At 44.7% G+C, this 17,374-nt stretch overlaps 1 protein-coding gene across 1 annotated transcript; it reads left to right on the top strand.

Moving 5' to 3' along the window:
- Positions 1–10,321: 10,321 nt before the first annotated feature.
- Positions 10,322–14,760, top strand: LOC115474158 (claudin-6-like). Its single transcript, XM_030209496.1, has 2 exons — positions 10,322–10,408; positions 13,980–14,760. Exon 2 carries the CDS (start codon positions 14,008–14,010, stop codon positions 14,647–14,649), a length of 642 nt encoding a protein of 213 aa, XP_030065356.1. The 5' UTR covers positions 10,322–10,408; positions 13,980–14,007; the 3' UTR covers positions 14,650–14,760.
- Positions 14,761–17,374: the final 2,614 nt, after the last annotated feature.

Raw genomic sequence — 17,374 nt, 5'->3', positions numbered from 1 at the left:
CCACACAGGTTCCTCCTTCTCTGGGAGAACATTAGTATAGTTACAGGGAATGGGAAGAACAGTTGAGATGTCTCTTGTTAAACAAAACACTCCAGAAGCTGGATAGGGAGACGTAAAGACTGGCCTTAGAGAAGAGTCAGAGGGGGAAGTAGCATTATAAAAGGACCACCAAGTATAATCCTGGCTCCAAGGGCCTGAACTCGAAAAGTAGGGAGGTATAAGAGCTGGGAGCTGCACAGGGACAGGTACAGCTGGGACATCTGTGGTATAAGGAGAAAATCGGGAACACACAATACAAGGGGAAGTAATCTTTGCCTGGCTAATTAGTTCCTGGACAGAGTGTAACCAAAGGTTGGAGCGAGTTGGGGTATTAGGAACAAGGAGGCAAGGAGTAGAAAACAACAAAAGCATCCAAACTACTAACATTTTCTTTCTTCCTAATCTAAAACAAATACAGCAAACTAATTAAGCAGTAATATTTCAACAGTCTGTGCTAATCACAGATTACTCTCATATAGTGTTCTCAGTCTTTGAGTTCTTATACCAGTTGGGATAAACCCTCAACTGATAAGGATCAAGCTTTCAAATTCCAAGAAAGCCAGAATCAGGCAAGAAAGAGTCTCAGTGTGAAGCCGAAGTTCAGCCGCTCCTGCAGTATGCAGTTGACCCTTCTTTTCAGCTAGTAGATTCTTTGGTTCGGGTCAGGCGCAACTTCAATGGCTCCGCTGGATCACTTTCTGCTCTCCACTGTCTAGGCTCCGTCTGATCCGTGCTGGGCTCAGTCTGGTCAGCAGACTTAATTCGAGACCAATGGACCCATGGAGTAATCCCTGCGATCTTCACAGCTGCAGGGGTAGAAAGCAAAACAGTAAAAGGTCCTTTCCATCGGGGCCCCAAAGGCTGGAGCCTCCAGTCTTTCACCCAAACTCTATCCCCTGGCAGGAAGGAATGTACCTGAGCCTGGAAGGGGACAGGGTTTATTTCTCTCACATAAGACTGAAGCTCAGAAATTATCTTTCCCAGGAGGGCTACCTGCTCCTGCACCTGGGCAGACCCTAAAATCCCTATGTCTCCCTTAATTCCCTGTAAAATGGCTGGGGGCTTCCCATACACAATTTCAAAGGGAGAAAGGGCTGTTCCTTTAGTTGGGGTGCATCGAAGGCGAAAGAGGGCTAGTGGCAATGCCTGTGGCCATTTCAATTGGGTTTCCTGACAAATCTTTGCTAGGCTATTTTTCAAGGTTCTGTTTGCCCGCTCAACCTGCCCTGAACTCTGGGGACGATAGGCACAATGCAATTTCCAGGTAATGCGCAATGCGCGGGACAGGGCCTGAAGTGTAGCTTCAACAAAGGCGGGACCATTATCTGAACCTATGGCAAGGGGCAGTCCATACCTGGGGATGACATCCCTAAGGAGGGCTCGAGCTACTTCTGTGGCTTTCTCAGTGACTGTAGGATATGCTTCCACCCACCCAGAAAAGGTACAGACCATAACTAAGAGATATCGGAGCCTACCGCTCCTGGGCATTTCTGTGAAGTCTATAACTAGGGACTCAAAGGGTGTTAGTCCTCTAGACTGAACTCCTGGTGGAATACGGGGTCCCTGACGAGCATTATTCTGGGCACAGAGAGTACATCGGGCAGAGGCAGTGGCAACCAGACTATCCAATCCTTCCAGCACCACTACTCGATTGAGTAGGCGGGCTAGTGCTGTTTTCCCTAAGTGTGATAGGTCATGAGCTTGAGACACTACAGGCCAAGCTAGGTGGCGTGGCACCAGAACTCTGGTATCAGGGAGATGTAACCAGCCATCAGGTCTCCTTACTGCACCTTCTTCTTGAGCCCATTTCTCTTCCACTTGGGTATATATAGGTGTCCATTCTTGCAGTCGGATTTGGAACAGGGGGGTCACAGTACTTGCTGGGGGTCCTCGAGCAGCTTCCTTGGCCACCCGATCAGCATGGCGGTTCCCTCGGGCCACTGGAGTATCTATTCTTTGGTGTCCCCTGCAATGAATGACAGCTACCTTCTTAGGGGCCCACACAGCCTCTAGCAGCTGAAGTATTTCAGGTCCATACTTAACAGGTTGGCCTGCAGCATTTATGAGTCCCTTTTCCTTATACAAAGCTCCATGAGCATGTAGGGTTGTGAAGGCATACTTGGAATCAGTATAAATGTTGGTTACCAGTCCTGCTGCTAACTCCAGAGCTCGTATGAGGGCCACAAGTTCTGCTTTCTGGGCTGAAGTTCCTTGGGGCAGGGCTCTTGCTTCTATCACCTTGTCTTCTGTCACCACAGCATAGCCTGCCAGTCGCTTGGAGTTCTCCACATAACTGCTTCCATCTGTAAAATAAATTACATCTGGGTCCCTCCATGGAACATCTTTAAGATCTGGTCGACTGGAGTACACTTCATCCATAGTTTGGATACAGTCATGATCCGGTGGTCCCTCAGATGCTGGCAAAAGAGTAGCAGGATTGAATGTAGCCACTGTTTCCAGGTGTATCCGTGGATTCTCACACAAGCTGGCTTGGTACTTAACCATACGGTTATTTGTAAACCAGTGATTGCCCTTATACTCCATGAGGGTAAGAACTGCATGGGGGACTTTAACAACCAGTTCTTGCCCCAAGGTCAACTTATCAGCTTCCTGGACCAGTAAGGCTGTTGCTGCAATGGCCCTCATGCAGGCTGGCCATCCTTTAGCCACTCCATCCAGCTGTTTAGACAGGTATGCAACAGGCCTCTGCCAGGATCCCATCATCTGGGTCAGCACACCCAGAGCAACCCCCTGTCGCTCGTGGACATACAATGAGAAAGGTTTCTCCACATCAGGAAGGCCTAACGCAGGGGCTTGGAGTAGGGCTTTCTTTATGGCAATGAAGGATTGTTGAGCAGTAGGTCCCCATTCAAATGGTTCCTTTTCACCCCCCTTTGTGGCTTGGTAAAGGGGTTTCGCCATCAATGCAAAATTTGGAATCCAAATTCTGCAGAATCCAGCTGCTCCCAGGAATTCCCTAACTTCTCTTCTGGACTTGGGTTGGGGAATTGCAGCTACCGCTTGCTTCCTACTAGCATCCAGTCTCCGACTTCCCTGGGAAATGCAAAAGCCCAGATACTTCACTTCTGACTGACAGAGTTGGGCCTTTGAGCGTGAGACCTTATAGCCTGCATCCAAGAGTAGCTCCAGCAATTCTCTAGTAGCCTCAAAACACTCTTCCTGGGTCACTGCTGCAATCAGGAGGTCATCTACATACTGGAGTAAAACTCGCCTGGAAGGCTCAGATTTAAAAGTCTTAAGGTCTTGCCCTAGGGCAGTCCCAAAAATAGTGGGGGAGTTCTTGAACCCCTGTGGCAGGCGGGTCCATGTATACTGAAGCTTCCTTCCTGTTACTGGGTTTTCCCATTGAAAGGCAAAAAGCAACTGACTGGCTGGGGCCACCCGAATACAAAAGAAGGCATCTTTTAGGTCTAGTGTTGTGAAATGGGTAGCTCCAGAAGGTATCAATCCTAACAGGACATATGGATTAGGCACTACAGGGTGTAATGAGATAGTGGATTTGTTAACCACTCGTAAGTCTTGGACTGGCCGGTAGTCCTCAGTCCCTGGCTTCTGAACTGGCAATAGTGGCGTATTCCATGGAGACTGGCAAGGACGAATAATTCCATGGGATAACAGACGATTCAAATGTGCTTGAATCCCTTCCAGAGCCTTTCTGGGAATTGGGTATTGGCGAAGATGGATTGGCCGGGCACTTGGAAGTAAGTCTACATGTACAGGAGGAATATTTCGGGCCAACCCTGGGGGATTATCTTCTGCCCATACCCCTCTGACCTGAAAGCTATCTACCAGGGGTAGGTCAACTTGGCCATGTGACTGATGCAGCCGCCATTCTTCTTCAAGAGGGCAGCAGAAACTCAATATACCCTTAGGGCTGGAGGTCGGGGGCCGAAAGGAGACTGAAGTCTGGCCATCAGAGTCAAAGGAAATTTGGGCCCTAAGCTTGGACAGCAGGTCTCGACCTAACAAAGGGATTGGACAGTCTGGCATATACAGGAATTCATGAGTGACTATGTGTGAGCCTAATTGGCATCTACGGGTTGTCAGGAAAGGCCTCCGGTTCTGCACCCCCGTGGCACCCACCACTCGGACAGTTTTTCCAGACACAGGCGCTAATCGCTCCGTTACAACAGAATGTTCAGCTCCTGTATCAATCATGAATGGAATTGAGCGGCTCCCTATAGTTAGCTTGACCATAGGTTCCTGGGAGCCCAGTTTGTAGGAACCCGGTCTGTCCTATTCGTCCCATTCTGCCATCTCGGCTATCCCGATGATGTCAGATTCAGGAGGCTCATATCTTCCCTCTCGAACTCGGCCTCGGCTTCCTCGATCTCCTGGTCCCCTTCTCAGTCCCTGGCGCCTCTGGGGGCATTCATCTTTCCAGTGCCCTCTTTCCTTACAATAGGCACACTGGTCCCTCTCCAATCTTGGTCTGGGATTCTCCCCCCTTGGCCGGGATTGATTGAAGGAATCTCGGGGCCTGACTGGTGGTCCGGGGTCCCACTTTGGCTTCCCATTAGCTAGAGGTCGACCTCGGTTAAGGGTGGAATTAGTAATGGCTGCCGCTAAAAGGTCGGCCTTCTTCTGCATCTTCCGGTCAGCCTCTCGGCGCACCTCCTGATCTCTATTAATGAAAACCTTGGTTGCGATCTCAATTAGCTGGGTGGTATTCATCCCTGCGAATCCCTCCTGACGCTGCAACTTCTTCCGGATATCTGGCATACTCTGGGCCACCAATGCACTATTCACCATTCTCTGGTTTTCTTGGGCTTCAGGGTCAAATGGGGTGTATGTTCTGTAGGCTTCAATTAGTCGCTCTAAAAAGGCCCCAGGGGATTCAGTTGCCCCTTGGAGAATTTCAGAGACCTTTGCCAGATTAATGGGCCTCTTTATACCTTTCCTCATACCTTCCAGTAAGTCCCGGCAATAGCCAGACAACAGTTCATAGTGCTGCCCATCATTTGGATCCCAAGCTGGAGCTGCGCGAGGAAACCGAGCTCTAACCCATCCCTCTGGGTCTTGTGTCCCCCCGGGGACACGCTCTCGCGTGATGGCCTCAGCATTTTGCAAAATCTTCCGCCTCTCCTCAGTTGTGAAGAGGGTCAGGAGAAGTTGTTGACAATCAGTCCAGGTTGGGTTATGGGTGGCCATAATGCTAGCCACTAGGTCCACCACTGCCTGAGGCTTTTCAGTATAAGAAGGATAATGCGTCTTCCAATTCAGGAGATCAGTGGTTGTGAAGGGTACATACTGATAGGCCTGTGCCTGTATAACCTGACCCTGATTATTAGGATCCGGTCGAGTGGTAGTTACCTGACGAAGGGGCAGAACTCTCGAGGAGGTGGGAATAGAACCTGAGGTAGAGCTAGGAGCTACCCTCCTATCATGCTCAAAGGTGATTGCAGCAGGTCTAACCCATTCAGTGGAGGTATGTTGAACCCCTGAGGGATGGGGAGGGGTACTCATAGACTGAGAGGTGGTCACAGGTGAGTCAGTCCATTGAAAGGGATGCCGGGCCCCTGATGAGTGGGTAGGGGTATTAGAGGGAGAGGCTGGGCTGTCAGGAGTTGAGGAGTCAGGGAGTGGAACCCAAAACGGGTCTTCAGAGGTTAACAGGAGAGGATTTGGCACAGAAGGGTAGAGGCCAGGTGAAAAGTCCAACCTAGGATGTGGTGGGGTTCGCACAGAAGAGGAACTATCCGGAGAAGCCTGTACTGGAGAGGCTTGAGCTGGGCGGCGTGGATCTCTGGGGGTAGCACGGAACCCCAACAATGGGCCATAAGGTGGTGGCTCAAGATCTGAGGGGTCATCAGAGAGTATGGGTTTCTCAGACAGGGTAGGGGCGGAAGCCACCGATTGGGTGGTAAGCTTCCTAGGGCTCTTTCCCTCTTCTAGTTTAGATTTTCTAATCTTTCTTTGAACACGGCCTAACATGAATTTTACTGGGGATCCCATATAAGTTTTCAACCAAGAGGGAGGGACAGTCACAAGGCTGTCCCAGGAATCTATATAAGGGAGTTGTTCAGAATATTCTGATTCTCCTACTACTATGCTGTAGACCTTCCGGATTACTTCAATATCTAAACTGCCACTAGGGGGCCACCCCACTCCCATAGATGGCCACTCAACTTCACACAAGGTTCTTAGAGTACTTGAGCTTAAAGTCTGTCCATAATCATTAATTAAAAAGCCTTTTTTGAAATTTCTAAGCATACAATCTAGGGGGGTAGCAATTTGTCTAGATGATGTCCCACCCATAATGCTTACAGTTACAACACACAAAGAGGGGGGGAATTTTTGAGAATGCAGTAAGGGGTCTGCACTCTCGAGACACTAGGTAGACAGACAGCAATCGCTTCCTTCCGTTGCTGACCAATTGAACTCGCGTTAATTGGAAATGCAGCTATAAGAAGTCCGCACTCATTAACATTCAGGCATCACACATTCATTCAGTACAGAAAATCCCACCCAACAATTTCAGATTTCTCAAATACAGATAAGCTCAAGCGTTTTCGCTTCTAGTCCCCGCGACTAGAAGGTACTAGGGCCTTCGCTGAGAATTGATCAGATTCTCCTTCCCTCCTTCTTGAGGGGCTGATTTACAATTTTCTAGCTAGAATTACAATACAAAATACAGAATACATACCCGGCGAATGTTCTCCAGTCAGTTGGGTGCTGGGATTAATGCAGGATTCATCCCACCGCTGCCACCAAGAATTGTTGCAGGAATTAATACATGAATTTGTGATGCTTCAGGAGTCAGACAGCACACACCAGAATGAGAAAGTAATCTTCTTTATTTGCCAGCAAACAAAGCAAGACATCAGTTCTAGCTCTCTTCTCTTTCTCTCAGCTCTCTGTGTCTTTGTCTCAGCTGCTTCTCTTCTTATGCTGTCTTCTCCTTCTTCTGTCTGTTCCTTCTGTCCTTCTCTTTCTTCTGAGCTCCTTCTGACGTAAACTGCTTCTGCTCCTACTTAAATAGGGTCCTAAGCCCTCCTCCTAGCCTAGCCCCCTTTACTCCCAATTGGTTAAGAAATTGATTGGCTACCTTGCCTCAACCAATCATTACTTTTGAAATATCAGTTACATAGGTTCCAGACATCCTAAACTGACCTCTGACCTGGGGCCCCTCAAGCCAGACATTTGGTCTCCAGTCTCTTACATGTTATTATGATTGATTTCTCATATTCCTAGTACTAACTGCTAACTAAACTCTGGCATTCATTAAAGGGGTCAAAAGCCAATCTTACTTAATGGCATACTGCTATACTTTCAGGACTATTCCTACAGTTACCTATAATTAATCAAGGAGAAGAGAGCTGACTAGTTCTGACCTTTTTCACCTATCAGCTTATACATTGAACCAGCCAGAACTATGGCTAAGTCAAACCACATGTGGATCTCCTCACTGCAGTCTTAAACAGCAGACAAAGGATCATTTTAAAAGTAACACAGAGTTGAACAAACATCCTACATAGAAATTATAGAGAATAAAACATATTCTAAAATACACAGAATCAGTATTCCTTATAAGCAAGAACTTCTAAATTCTAAACATCAGGAATATCTAGAATTATTTAGAATCTAACTAGCATTAAACTAATTCTTTTAAAACTACGGCATGTCTGGCTCATGCTTTGTTCATTCATAATAGTTTACAGCTGTGCCAGCTAGCATTGGCAATTCACAAGGGACAGAGTTTCATTTCTCACTGACCTTTCCTAACCTTAGCTCGGCCAAGACTTTCAAATAATATGAACCATCTGGCATTCCTTTGCTCTGCTTGCAAGGTAAAAAGCTGATTTTGAAATAGGAATTCAAACACCACTTTTAAACCCCAGATTTTAACAGACTTAACACTTAATATGATTTCTTATATATATAATTATGCCATGGCTGCCTCACTATGGACGTCATCTACTTAGATTTCAGCAAGGCTTTCGACACGGTTCCCCACAGGAGGCTCTTAAATAAACTAGACGGCCTGAAGATAGGACCCGAAGTGGTGAACTGGATTAGGAACTGGTTGACGGACAGACGCCAGAGGGTGGTGGTGAATGGAGTTCGCTCGGAGGAGGGAAAGGTGAGTAGTGGAGTGCCTCAGGGATTGGTGCTGGGGCCGATTCTGTTCAATATATTTGTGAGTGACATTGCCGAAGGGTTACAAGGTAAAGTTTGCCTTTTTGCGGATGACACCAAGATTTCCAACAGAGTGGACACCCCGGAGGGTGTGGAAAACATGAAAAAAGATCTGAAGAAGCTAGAAGAATGGTCTAACGTTTGGCAATTAAAATTTAATGCGAAGAAATGCAAAGTGATGCACTTAGGGAGTAGAAATCCAAGGGAGACGTATGTGTTAGGCGGGGAGAGTCTGATAGGCACGGACGGGGAGAGGGATCTTGGGGTGATAGTATCTGAGGACCTGAAGGCGACGAAACAGTGCGACAAGGTGGTGGCAGTAGCTAGAAGATTGCTAGGCTGTATAGAGAGAGGAGTGACCAGCAGAAGAAAGGAGGTTTTAATGCCCCTGTATAAGACGTTGGTGAGGCCCCACCTGGAGTATTGTGTTCAGTTTTGGAGGCCGTATCTTGCGAAGGATGTTAAAAAAATGGAAGCGGTGCAAAGAAAAGCTACGAGGATGGTATGGGATTTACGTTCCAAGACGTATGAAGAGAGGCTTGCTGACCTGAACATGTACACCCTGGAGGAAAGGAGGAACAGGGGTGATATGATACAGACGTTCAAATATTTGAAAAGTATTAATCCGCAAACGAATCTTTTCCGGAGATGGGAAGGCGGTAGAACGAGAGGACATGAAATGAGATTGAAGGGGGGCAGACTCAGGAAAGATATCAGGAAGTATTTTTTCACAGAGAGGGTGGTGGACGCTTGGAATGCCCTCCCGCGGGAGGTGGTGGAGATGAAAACGGTAACGGAGTTCAAACATGCGTGGGATATGCATAGAGGAATCCTGTGCAGAAGGAATGGATCCTCAGAAGCTTAGCTGAAATTGGGTGGCGGAGCAGTTGGGGGAAGAGGGGGTGGTGGTTGGGAGGCGAGGATAGGGGAGGGCAGACTTATACGGTCTGTACCAGAGCCGGTGATGGGAGGCGGGACTGGTGGTTGGGAGGCGGGAAATACTGCTGGGCAGACTTATATGGTCTGTGCCCTGAAAAGGACAGGTACAAATTCAAGGTAAGGTATACACATATGAGTTTGTCTTGGGCAGACTGGATGGACCATGCAGGTCTTTTTCTGCCGTCATCTACTATATGTTACTATGTTACTATGTTTGATGCGAGGGCGGGGCCCCAAGACTTGGCGATTTCGGTGGCTTCACCACCACGAACCCTTCGAACCCGTCTTGAAGGAAGTGACGTCAGTGTCTTCAGAATGTTGAGGGTGAGTTTTATTATATAAGATAATTTTTTTTAAAGCAGAAGTGTAGATAGATGTACACAGAATAAGATGGCTTATTTGGGAAACATAAATGTAGGTTTATCCCATTGAAAAAAAACATCTGAAGCTGGAAAAGAACCCACAGACTCTTATTTGGTTGACAGAATATATATTTGTGTTGTTTACTTAAATTTCTGGGCATTTCTTCTCATGTATTTTTAGTCCCAGCAATGCTGACTGGTATAAATCTATCCTCTCTGAAGTTTATAATTAATTTGACTTTTAAATTAAGAGCACCAAGGCTGGATAAAGAGGAGTTTTGGAAAATAATTTTAATATCTTAATTTTAGCTTTTTTTTTTTCTCTCTGTGTAGTTTCTGGTAGTTATAATATCAGCTTTATTATCGGTTTACAGCATAAAGGGATACTGTGTAGTCTGTTTTGCAAAGGATGTTAATACCTGCTTTTTGAAAGTCTGCGTGTTTTACAGGGAAAACACTGAAACGTGATAGTTTAGTTCCAGTTTGTGTGGTATGTTAAAACTGGCTAATCTCTTCTAAGAGAATACACAGCTAAGCTAGAGTTTTCGTATTGCATGGACTAATTTCTCTCTACCTGCAACAAGGACAGTTTCGATAGGTTCTTCCCCTCCCCCTCCTCTCTTTCTTGTACAAAGTACTCTGAAAGTGGGGTCGGTTTAAACTAGTTTGGATGATTAGGAAGAGTGGGGGAAGGGAGGGAATAGATAGGTTTGATTGTGTCTTTTGTCTCTAGTTGTTTTTTTTTTTTTCAATGGCTAGAGGTTTCACCTGTGTGGGAGTCTCTGATGTCAGAATTGAGGAGGGGAAAGAAACTGCATTACCCTAGCTATAAAAGTCCAGGGAGGAGGAGGGGTTTGGTTTCAGAACTTTTTCTAGATATATGGTGGTGGAAGTATTTTTAAGCACTGGTGAGTAACTATAAAGTTTGTAAGTATTTGCTTAAATGTTATGTTACTATGTTAATTGTTTAGCTTAGTGTATTAAGCTTTTATTAACGTTACTTGGTGTGGAGATCCAGATGGTTAGGAGGGTTTTTTTTTTTTTAAGCGTGTTTTGGTGATTAACTGTTAAATTGTTGAAGCGTAAAAGAGATGTGTGTAGTGGTCAAAGGGGTAGATGAGCTATAGCCTTAACTTTGAAAAGCTATGCAGTTTACATAGTCCATGCTTGCAAAGGTGACCTAAAAATACAACTGCAATATAATGTTTTACCAAATTGAACTTGGGTATAAGCACAACTTTTTTTTCTGTATTGTCGCGGCTGCCCCTTACAAACACAATTGATATCAAAGTACCACTTAATTAACTATAGTAAGGATGGATGCAAAGAAATACATACAAGTTTAATTATTAATTTCAACACAAAGGCTTAATGCGTGGCCTGGCTGTCTAATGCTGGAGTAAAGTTAATTTGTTTCTGTGGCTAGCATTCTCTGTGCTAGTTAAAGTTTGAATTATCCACAGTTTTACTGAAGAGGGATGGGTGAGAACAGTAAATAAAATTAAAATAACCGCTGGGGGGTGTGAGGAGCTGAGGTAAAAAGGCATTTAAAAAAAGGGGGGTTGCAGTAATTGCTCACTTCGTAACCCATAATTTTATATTTAAATATGGACTTGCATTTGGATATACATAATGGGCAATTTTCAACTTGCATGCGCGATACTTTAACAGGTCTCAAATCACAATCTGCAGAAGTTGTTAACACGATAATCTACTTTTCCATGGTAATTTGCATTCTTGTGCATACTGCAGGTGTTGCGAGGGGGAAGGGGATGTAAAGTTGCATGGTGAAATTCAATCTTCTTCCCCTCCCCCGATGCTCAAGGTAGTTTACATCATCCTTTACAAAACAATTGACGTGTTGGAAAAATTATTAAGGGGTCAAATGTCCAGAGACAAATGCTTTAAAGCAAGAGTAGGATCAAATCTTTGCATGGGTGTTGGGGGACAGGGAATTATGCCACGTTCCAAAAATGGCAAGATCAGACTGGTTGTAGACCATCCCAAAAATGTCCCAGTGTACTACTATGGGAGTTAAGTACCTGCCATAAAAACACTAATACATCAGGAAAAATAGCTTTTAGGGAATGCCTGCTTTTTTTTTTTTTTTTTAACTACCCCCTCCCTTCTGTCCTCTGCTGGAATACTTAAATGCATATGCCATAGCCAGATAGTGTGAGGAGGGGGTGCGCACACATGGAGGGGATATGAATTATTTTCCATGATGGCATGATGTCACAAGGTTGAAGCCGGTTTCCACCCACTCCACCCAAGGAGACTACAATAACTGCTGCCTTAGTACAATTGCACCTTTTGATTTGAATATACAGTAACTTTTTTTTTTTTTTTTAAACATTTGACTGATCTAATGGTGTGGGAACACCACCTTCTAGCTGAGACAGGGGTTAGAAAGAATTCCTAGTGTTCTGTTTCTTATAATTCTGAGATAAAGCATTCTCCCAAGAACTTGGTGTTAACACTCCTGCTGATCTTGGGTCTGATATAAAACTTAGTTTGTGATGGGTTCTAGAATGGCAGGTTTGTTATAGGTTGGGGTTTTTCAGGTTTTTACCACACTGCTGGTAATGGAGGTAGTTTGCTGAAGTTAGGAAATACATAGTTTGCAATGGTGAATAGCTAGGGGAAGCCTAGTTCTCAACCCAGCAGCTGTATTAACCAGTTTTCTAGCTACGTTTTAGTTTTTAATGTTTTTTTTTTTAATTGGGTGTCTCGTCTTCTAATCTTCTCTCCCCACTAAACTTAGTAATTGTAAAATGTACTCCATGATGGCATGAACTGCTTAGTTGCAATGTTCTTTAAAATTAGTTTTTTGTTTTTTTTTTGAAGGCTGATCCAAAGCTTACATAAGTCTACAGTAGATTACTAGGCTGAGAAAATACATATATCTAAAAATGACCTTTATAAAACAGCAGACTATATAGGATTGTTCTGGGAGGGGATGATCATTTGTTTTGCTTGCTTTTTTTTTTTTTTTTAAGATTTTAGGGTGGGGAGAAAGCACAGGGCTGAAGGTTGACCTAGGTCCTAGGGTATGTAACAGCAGCCAAACTGGGCCTAAATATCCTTCAGAAATAAAAGGTAGTCCCCCTGATATGGCAGTATCGGTATTCTAATTCTTGCTAAGTTCTGAATTGCATTAATTTGGCATAGCAGTGTGCTCCCTTGATTTCCTGAAATATATTATATTTCAATCATTTTTATTAATGTTCAACTGTCCAAACAAATCATAACATTTCTGTTATCCACAATATTGGCATCACGTTAGTACACATAAACAGAACTCACGCAACTGGAACATCAAAGATTTTTCCCTTTTTTTCTCCCCACCCTAACTGTAACGTTCATATGTCAGCAGTTCCTTATGTCTCCAATAAATCTACCCAAAAATCCTGTTAGTGTTACGAATCCCTACAATCCCCTTTATCTCCCCTACCCCCACCCCTCTTGTTATACAGTTCAAGGTTGCAGCTGACCTGAATATCAATGTAGAAATCAATAGAAGTTCAAACGTTCAAATGTTCAACAGGCGGCCTCTTGCCACCGGGGGCAATGTCATCCAGAACGGAGCCCATCGTGTTTTAAATTTATTTCCTGCTGGTGATGAAATGTCCCCCACTCCAACTCTCTCCAGGCGCAACAACGTTATCATTTGTGTGTGCCATTGCTGGACACTTGGTCCTGTTGCTGACAACCAATTTATAAGGATAACTTTTTTTGCCATGACAATGGTTTGCACTGTAAGGTCTCGCAGACCTTTTGGTGTTGGTTTTCCCAGAGCCGGTTGGCCAAATAACAGTTTAGTGTCCAATAGCCAACTTGTTGTCCACCATCTGCTCGCTTGCTGTGTGACTTGTGTCCAAAAACGTTTGATATGTGGGCATTTCCAAAACATGTGCCCTCAAGTTGCACCTTCACCCCCGCACTTAGGACAGATGACATCTGGTGATATCCCCATATGAAAAACTCTTGTGGGCGGGATATACCAGCATAGAGCAAACTTATATTGTAACTCCCAATGTGACTGTGCCCACATTGTCCTTCTCATTGACAGAATGTGCATTCTATATAACTTCAGGCAGAGAGAGAGTCCCAAATCCATATTCCAAGCTTGAGCTATAGCATTATATTGTAATTCTGGTGCCGTGTCTCTGATGTGCCTATGGTGGAAGGATAGTGGCACCTTCTGTTGTGCAGGAAGTGAAAAGGCATCTGTTAATTCTTCTTGGGACATCCTCCGTTAGATCTTCCCATGCCAAACTGTTTACATAGTGCCACAGTTGATGATAATGAAATATATCAGTATCCAGCAGAGAGAGAGAAGTGGGTTTCCTGAAATATTAAACCTAGATCAGGTTGCCATTATAGGTGAATTGTGTTTAGACTTAATGGCAGAGAGCAGGATCATAAAGGTTCTAGTTAAAATCTTATTCAATGACAACCTGATCTTTTTGTTGGCAGATTCTCATCCTTTGCATCTGACTGAGAAATGGCTTCTACTGGTCTTCAAATCCTTGGTATGGTGCTGTCATTGATTGGCTGGCTGGGTGGCATCATCACTTGTGCCCTACCAATGTGGAAGGTGACAGCCTTCATTGGAAACAACATTGTGGTGGCCCAAATCATCTGGGAAGGTCTATGGATGAACTGCATTGTGCAGAGCACAGGACAGATGCAGTGCAAAGTCTATGATTCCATGCTGGCTCTGCCTCAAGATCTCCAGGCGGCTCGAGCCCTTACTGTTATCTCTGTCCTCATTGCTGTTCTTGCTCTGCTGATTGGCATTGTGGGGGCTAAGTGCACTAATTGTGTGGAGGAGGAATCTGCCAAGGCAAAAATAAGCATGGTCTCTGGTATTGTCTTCATTATCGCTGGGATCCTCCTGCTCATCCCAGTCTGCTGGTCAGCACACTCTATCATCAGGGACTTCTACAACCCACTGGTGACAGAAGCACAGAAGAGAGAGCTGGGGGCCTCCCTCTATATTGGTTGGGCTGCCTCTGCACTTCTGCTCCTGGGGGGTGGGCTCCTCTGTTGTTCCTGCCCAAAGAAGGAACACAATTATTCAGCCCGCTATACAGCTGCTGTTTCACAGCCCAGGAGCGACTACCCCAGTAAGAACTATGTTTAGAACAAGAGATTGTGCAGGTTTATTAGGGAGTGAGGAGAGCATTTGAGTTTATATGGATTCTACAAAACCATTTTTTTTCTCAAACTGCCTCCATTGCTTATATACTTGTTGGGGGGGGGGGGGGGGGGAATGGAGGGTTTATAACTGAGGTTCTGTGTAGCTGTAGTGCTCTTAATGGGGGAGAGGGGTTAATTTTATGTATTGACTTGATGTAGCTGTTTATGGGGTTAGGTGTGAAGACGCAATGTAATGTTTTTATACAACTGAAACAATAAAAATTAATTGAAACATCTGTGGTAACAAAGATTCCAGAACTAATGTCTTTAGACTTCTGAATGTAGTTCTAGTTTTCCTGTAGTGGGCACACCCCCTAGTAAAGGTAGCATTAATATGCAGAATGGTGTTGCTGTGCATAAATATGCTTTTGTGCTTCATGTACATGCAGTAATACCTAGTGTCTTGACAGGATTGGAGGTGGAGGGTGTTTGCATTGCTACTAGGCAGTCTAGTGAGTAACCAGAATACGGTTAATCCCATGTGTACAATACTTAACTGGTTTGGGCCAGGACTGGAATTCTCCAGGAAGCTGTAATCAGCTTTTACTCTTATCCACTCAAACTCATTCCACGCCAAAGGTTGTTTTTTTTAAACATCTTAAATCCAGTCTATCCAGGTAAACAAATTACACTTGTCTCTGCAACACTGTAAACAGCAACAAGTAGCAAGTTATCTACAATCCAGTTAATATTAAACCAGATGCAGTCGCTGGGTTAGCCAACTATTCAATGTCAGGCAATATTCAACCAGAAGAGCTGATGTGGGTTCCAGCAGATATTCTCTTCTCCTCCCCTTGGCTTACTTTTACATCCTGGGTGGTCTAGTGGGTCATCTGAGCAGGAGAAAACACCACTTGGGTCTTACCCTTGGGGCTCTCTATTCAAGATTGCTGCCACAATTTCTATCAGTAGGCCTTACAGCACTAGTGCTAGAGGCACATCCCACTAGACCGCCTGGATTGTGAAGGTAGGCATGGGGGTGGGGCTTAAATTGGGAAGGGAAAAACAGCTATGATGATCAGGTCAGTACTTTGGAAGTTGCATAAGCGCTTGGATAGGACCATACAGGCTGTCCTATCAATTCAGAATAGTGGTACCCACAACTCTACCCTTGCACAACCCTTCTACCTGAATTGATATGGCTGGTAACGATGTAGGAGGAGCAGTGACATAGCTAGGGGGGCGCAGGGGGAGCGGTTGCTCCCCTAAACAGATTTTATGAAAAAATGGTGCCTATGTGCCACATGCAATATCTTTCCCTCCCCCATCCTGCACGAGTCTTGCATCTGTTCTCCTTGTCATAAGCACATAAGTAATGCCACACTGGGAAAAGACCAAGGGTCCATTGAGCCCAGCATCCCAAACATACATTCTATACATGTTGTTCCTGGAATTGTGGATTTTTCCCAAGTCCATTTAGTAGTGGTTTATGGACTTGTCCTTTAGGAAACCGTCTAATCCCCTTTTAAACTCTGCTAAGCTAACCACCTTCCCCACATTCTCCGGCAACAAATTCAAGTTTGTGTTGGGGTGAAGAAAAATTTTCTCAGATTTTGTTTTAAATTTACTACACTGTAGTTTAATCGCATGCCCCCTAGTCCTAGTATTTTTGGAAAGTGTGAACAGACGCTTCACATCCACCTGTTCCACTCCACTCATTTTATATACCTCTATCATGTCTCCCCTCAGTCGTCTCTTCTCCAAGCTGAAAAGGCCTAGCCTCCTTAATCTTTCTTCATAGGGAAGTCGTCCCATCCTTGCTGTCATTTTAGTTGCCCTTCGCTGCACCTTTTCCAATTCTGCTATATCTTTCTTGAGATGTGGCAACCAGAATTGAACATAATGTTTAATGCTGATATTAGGAGGCACTGCTGAATTGGCCTATAGTTTAAGCAGGCAGGGTCATCCATTGAGCACACACTATCACCCTGCAATGTCTGATTCTGAGTCTTTGAGTACATCAATTCTCCTTTTAAACCTACTACTCTGGGTAGCAAGGGATATAAACTTCCTTCCAATTAAGTTCTGATGTTAGCTCAGTGAAGCTCTGATGTAAGTCAGCTCTGTATTTGATCCATATTGTGAGTGGATCATAGGCGCCAGCTCTTTGGGTTCTAGATCACCCCCAGTATTCTTTCCAGAACTGACATCAGAGCTGAAATTTTCAGAATGTAGAGCTGCAGTTGCAATCGGGCAGAAAGTCTGTCTCTCTGCTAAGAAGGTTTAATGAAGAAAGCACGAGTTCAAAAAGTTGAAGCTGCCCCCTTCTGCGCAGCCACCATATTTGTGATGCCTAAACAATAGTAACTTGTGAAGTTAAGTTTTTGCATTCTCTTTTTGGAGGGGGGAGGGGAGTTGGGGGGAGTTCTTGAGGGGGTCTGTGAAGGGGGGAGGGTTATATTTAAAATGTATTTGTCAGTGCCCCAGAGTTTATTTCCAATGCTGTGCTGTGGACTACCTTTATTTTTACTTATGACAAACAATATCAAAACACCACATGACAAGCAACCAATGAACAGCTTTAGATTTTTTACAGATGCACCACATAGGCAGTTGTAAGTGTATTTCTAGCTTTTTATAGAAATATCTGTCTTCATAAGCAAAAATAAAAGGCATAGAGTATAGTACTGAAATCCACAATACAGCATTGCAAATAACCAACCACTAAA

Source organism: Microcaecilia unicolor, chromosome 7, assembly GCF_901765095.1.
Source record: "Microcaecilia unicolor chromosome 7, aMicUni1.1, whole genome shotgun sequence".
NCBI classification, from domain to species: Eukaryota; Metazoa; Chordata; class Amphibia; order Gymnophiona; family Siphonopidae; genus Microcaecilia; species Microcaecilia unicolor.
Note: the sequence above shows the minus strand (reverse complement) of the source record. Positions and strands in the feature narration are given on the sequence as shown.

What these genes read in the sequence shown, in the direction of transcription:
- LOC115474158 (XM_030209496.1), top strand. Translation starts at nt 14,008, where the DNA reads ATGGCTTCTACTGGTCTTCAAATCCTTGGTATGGTGCTGTCATTGATT.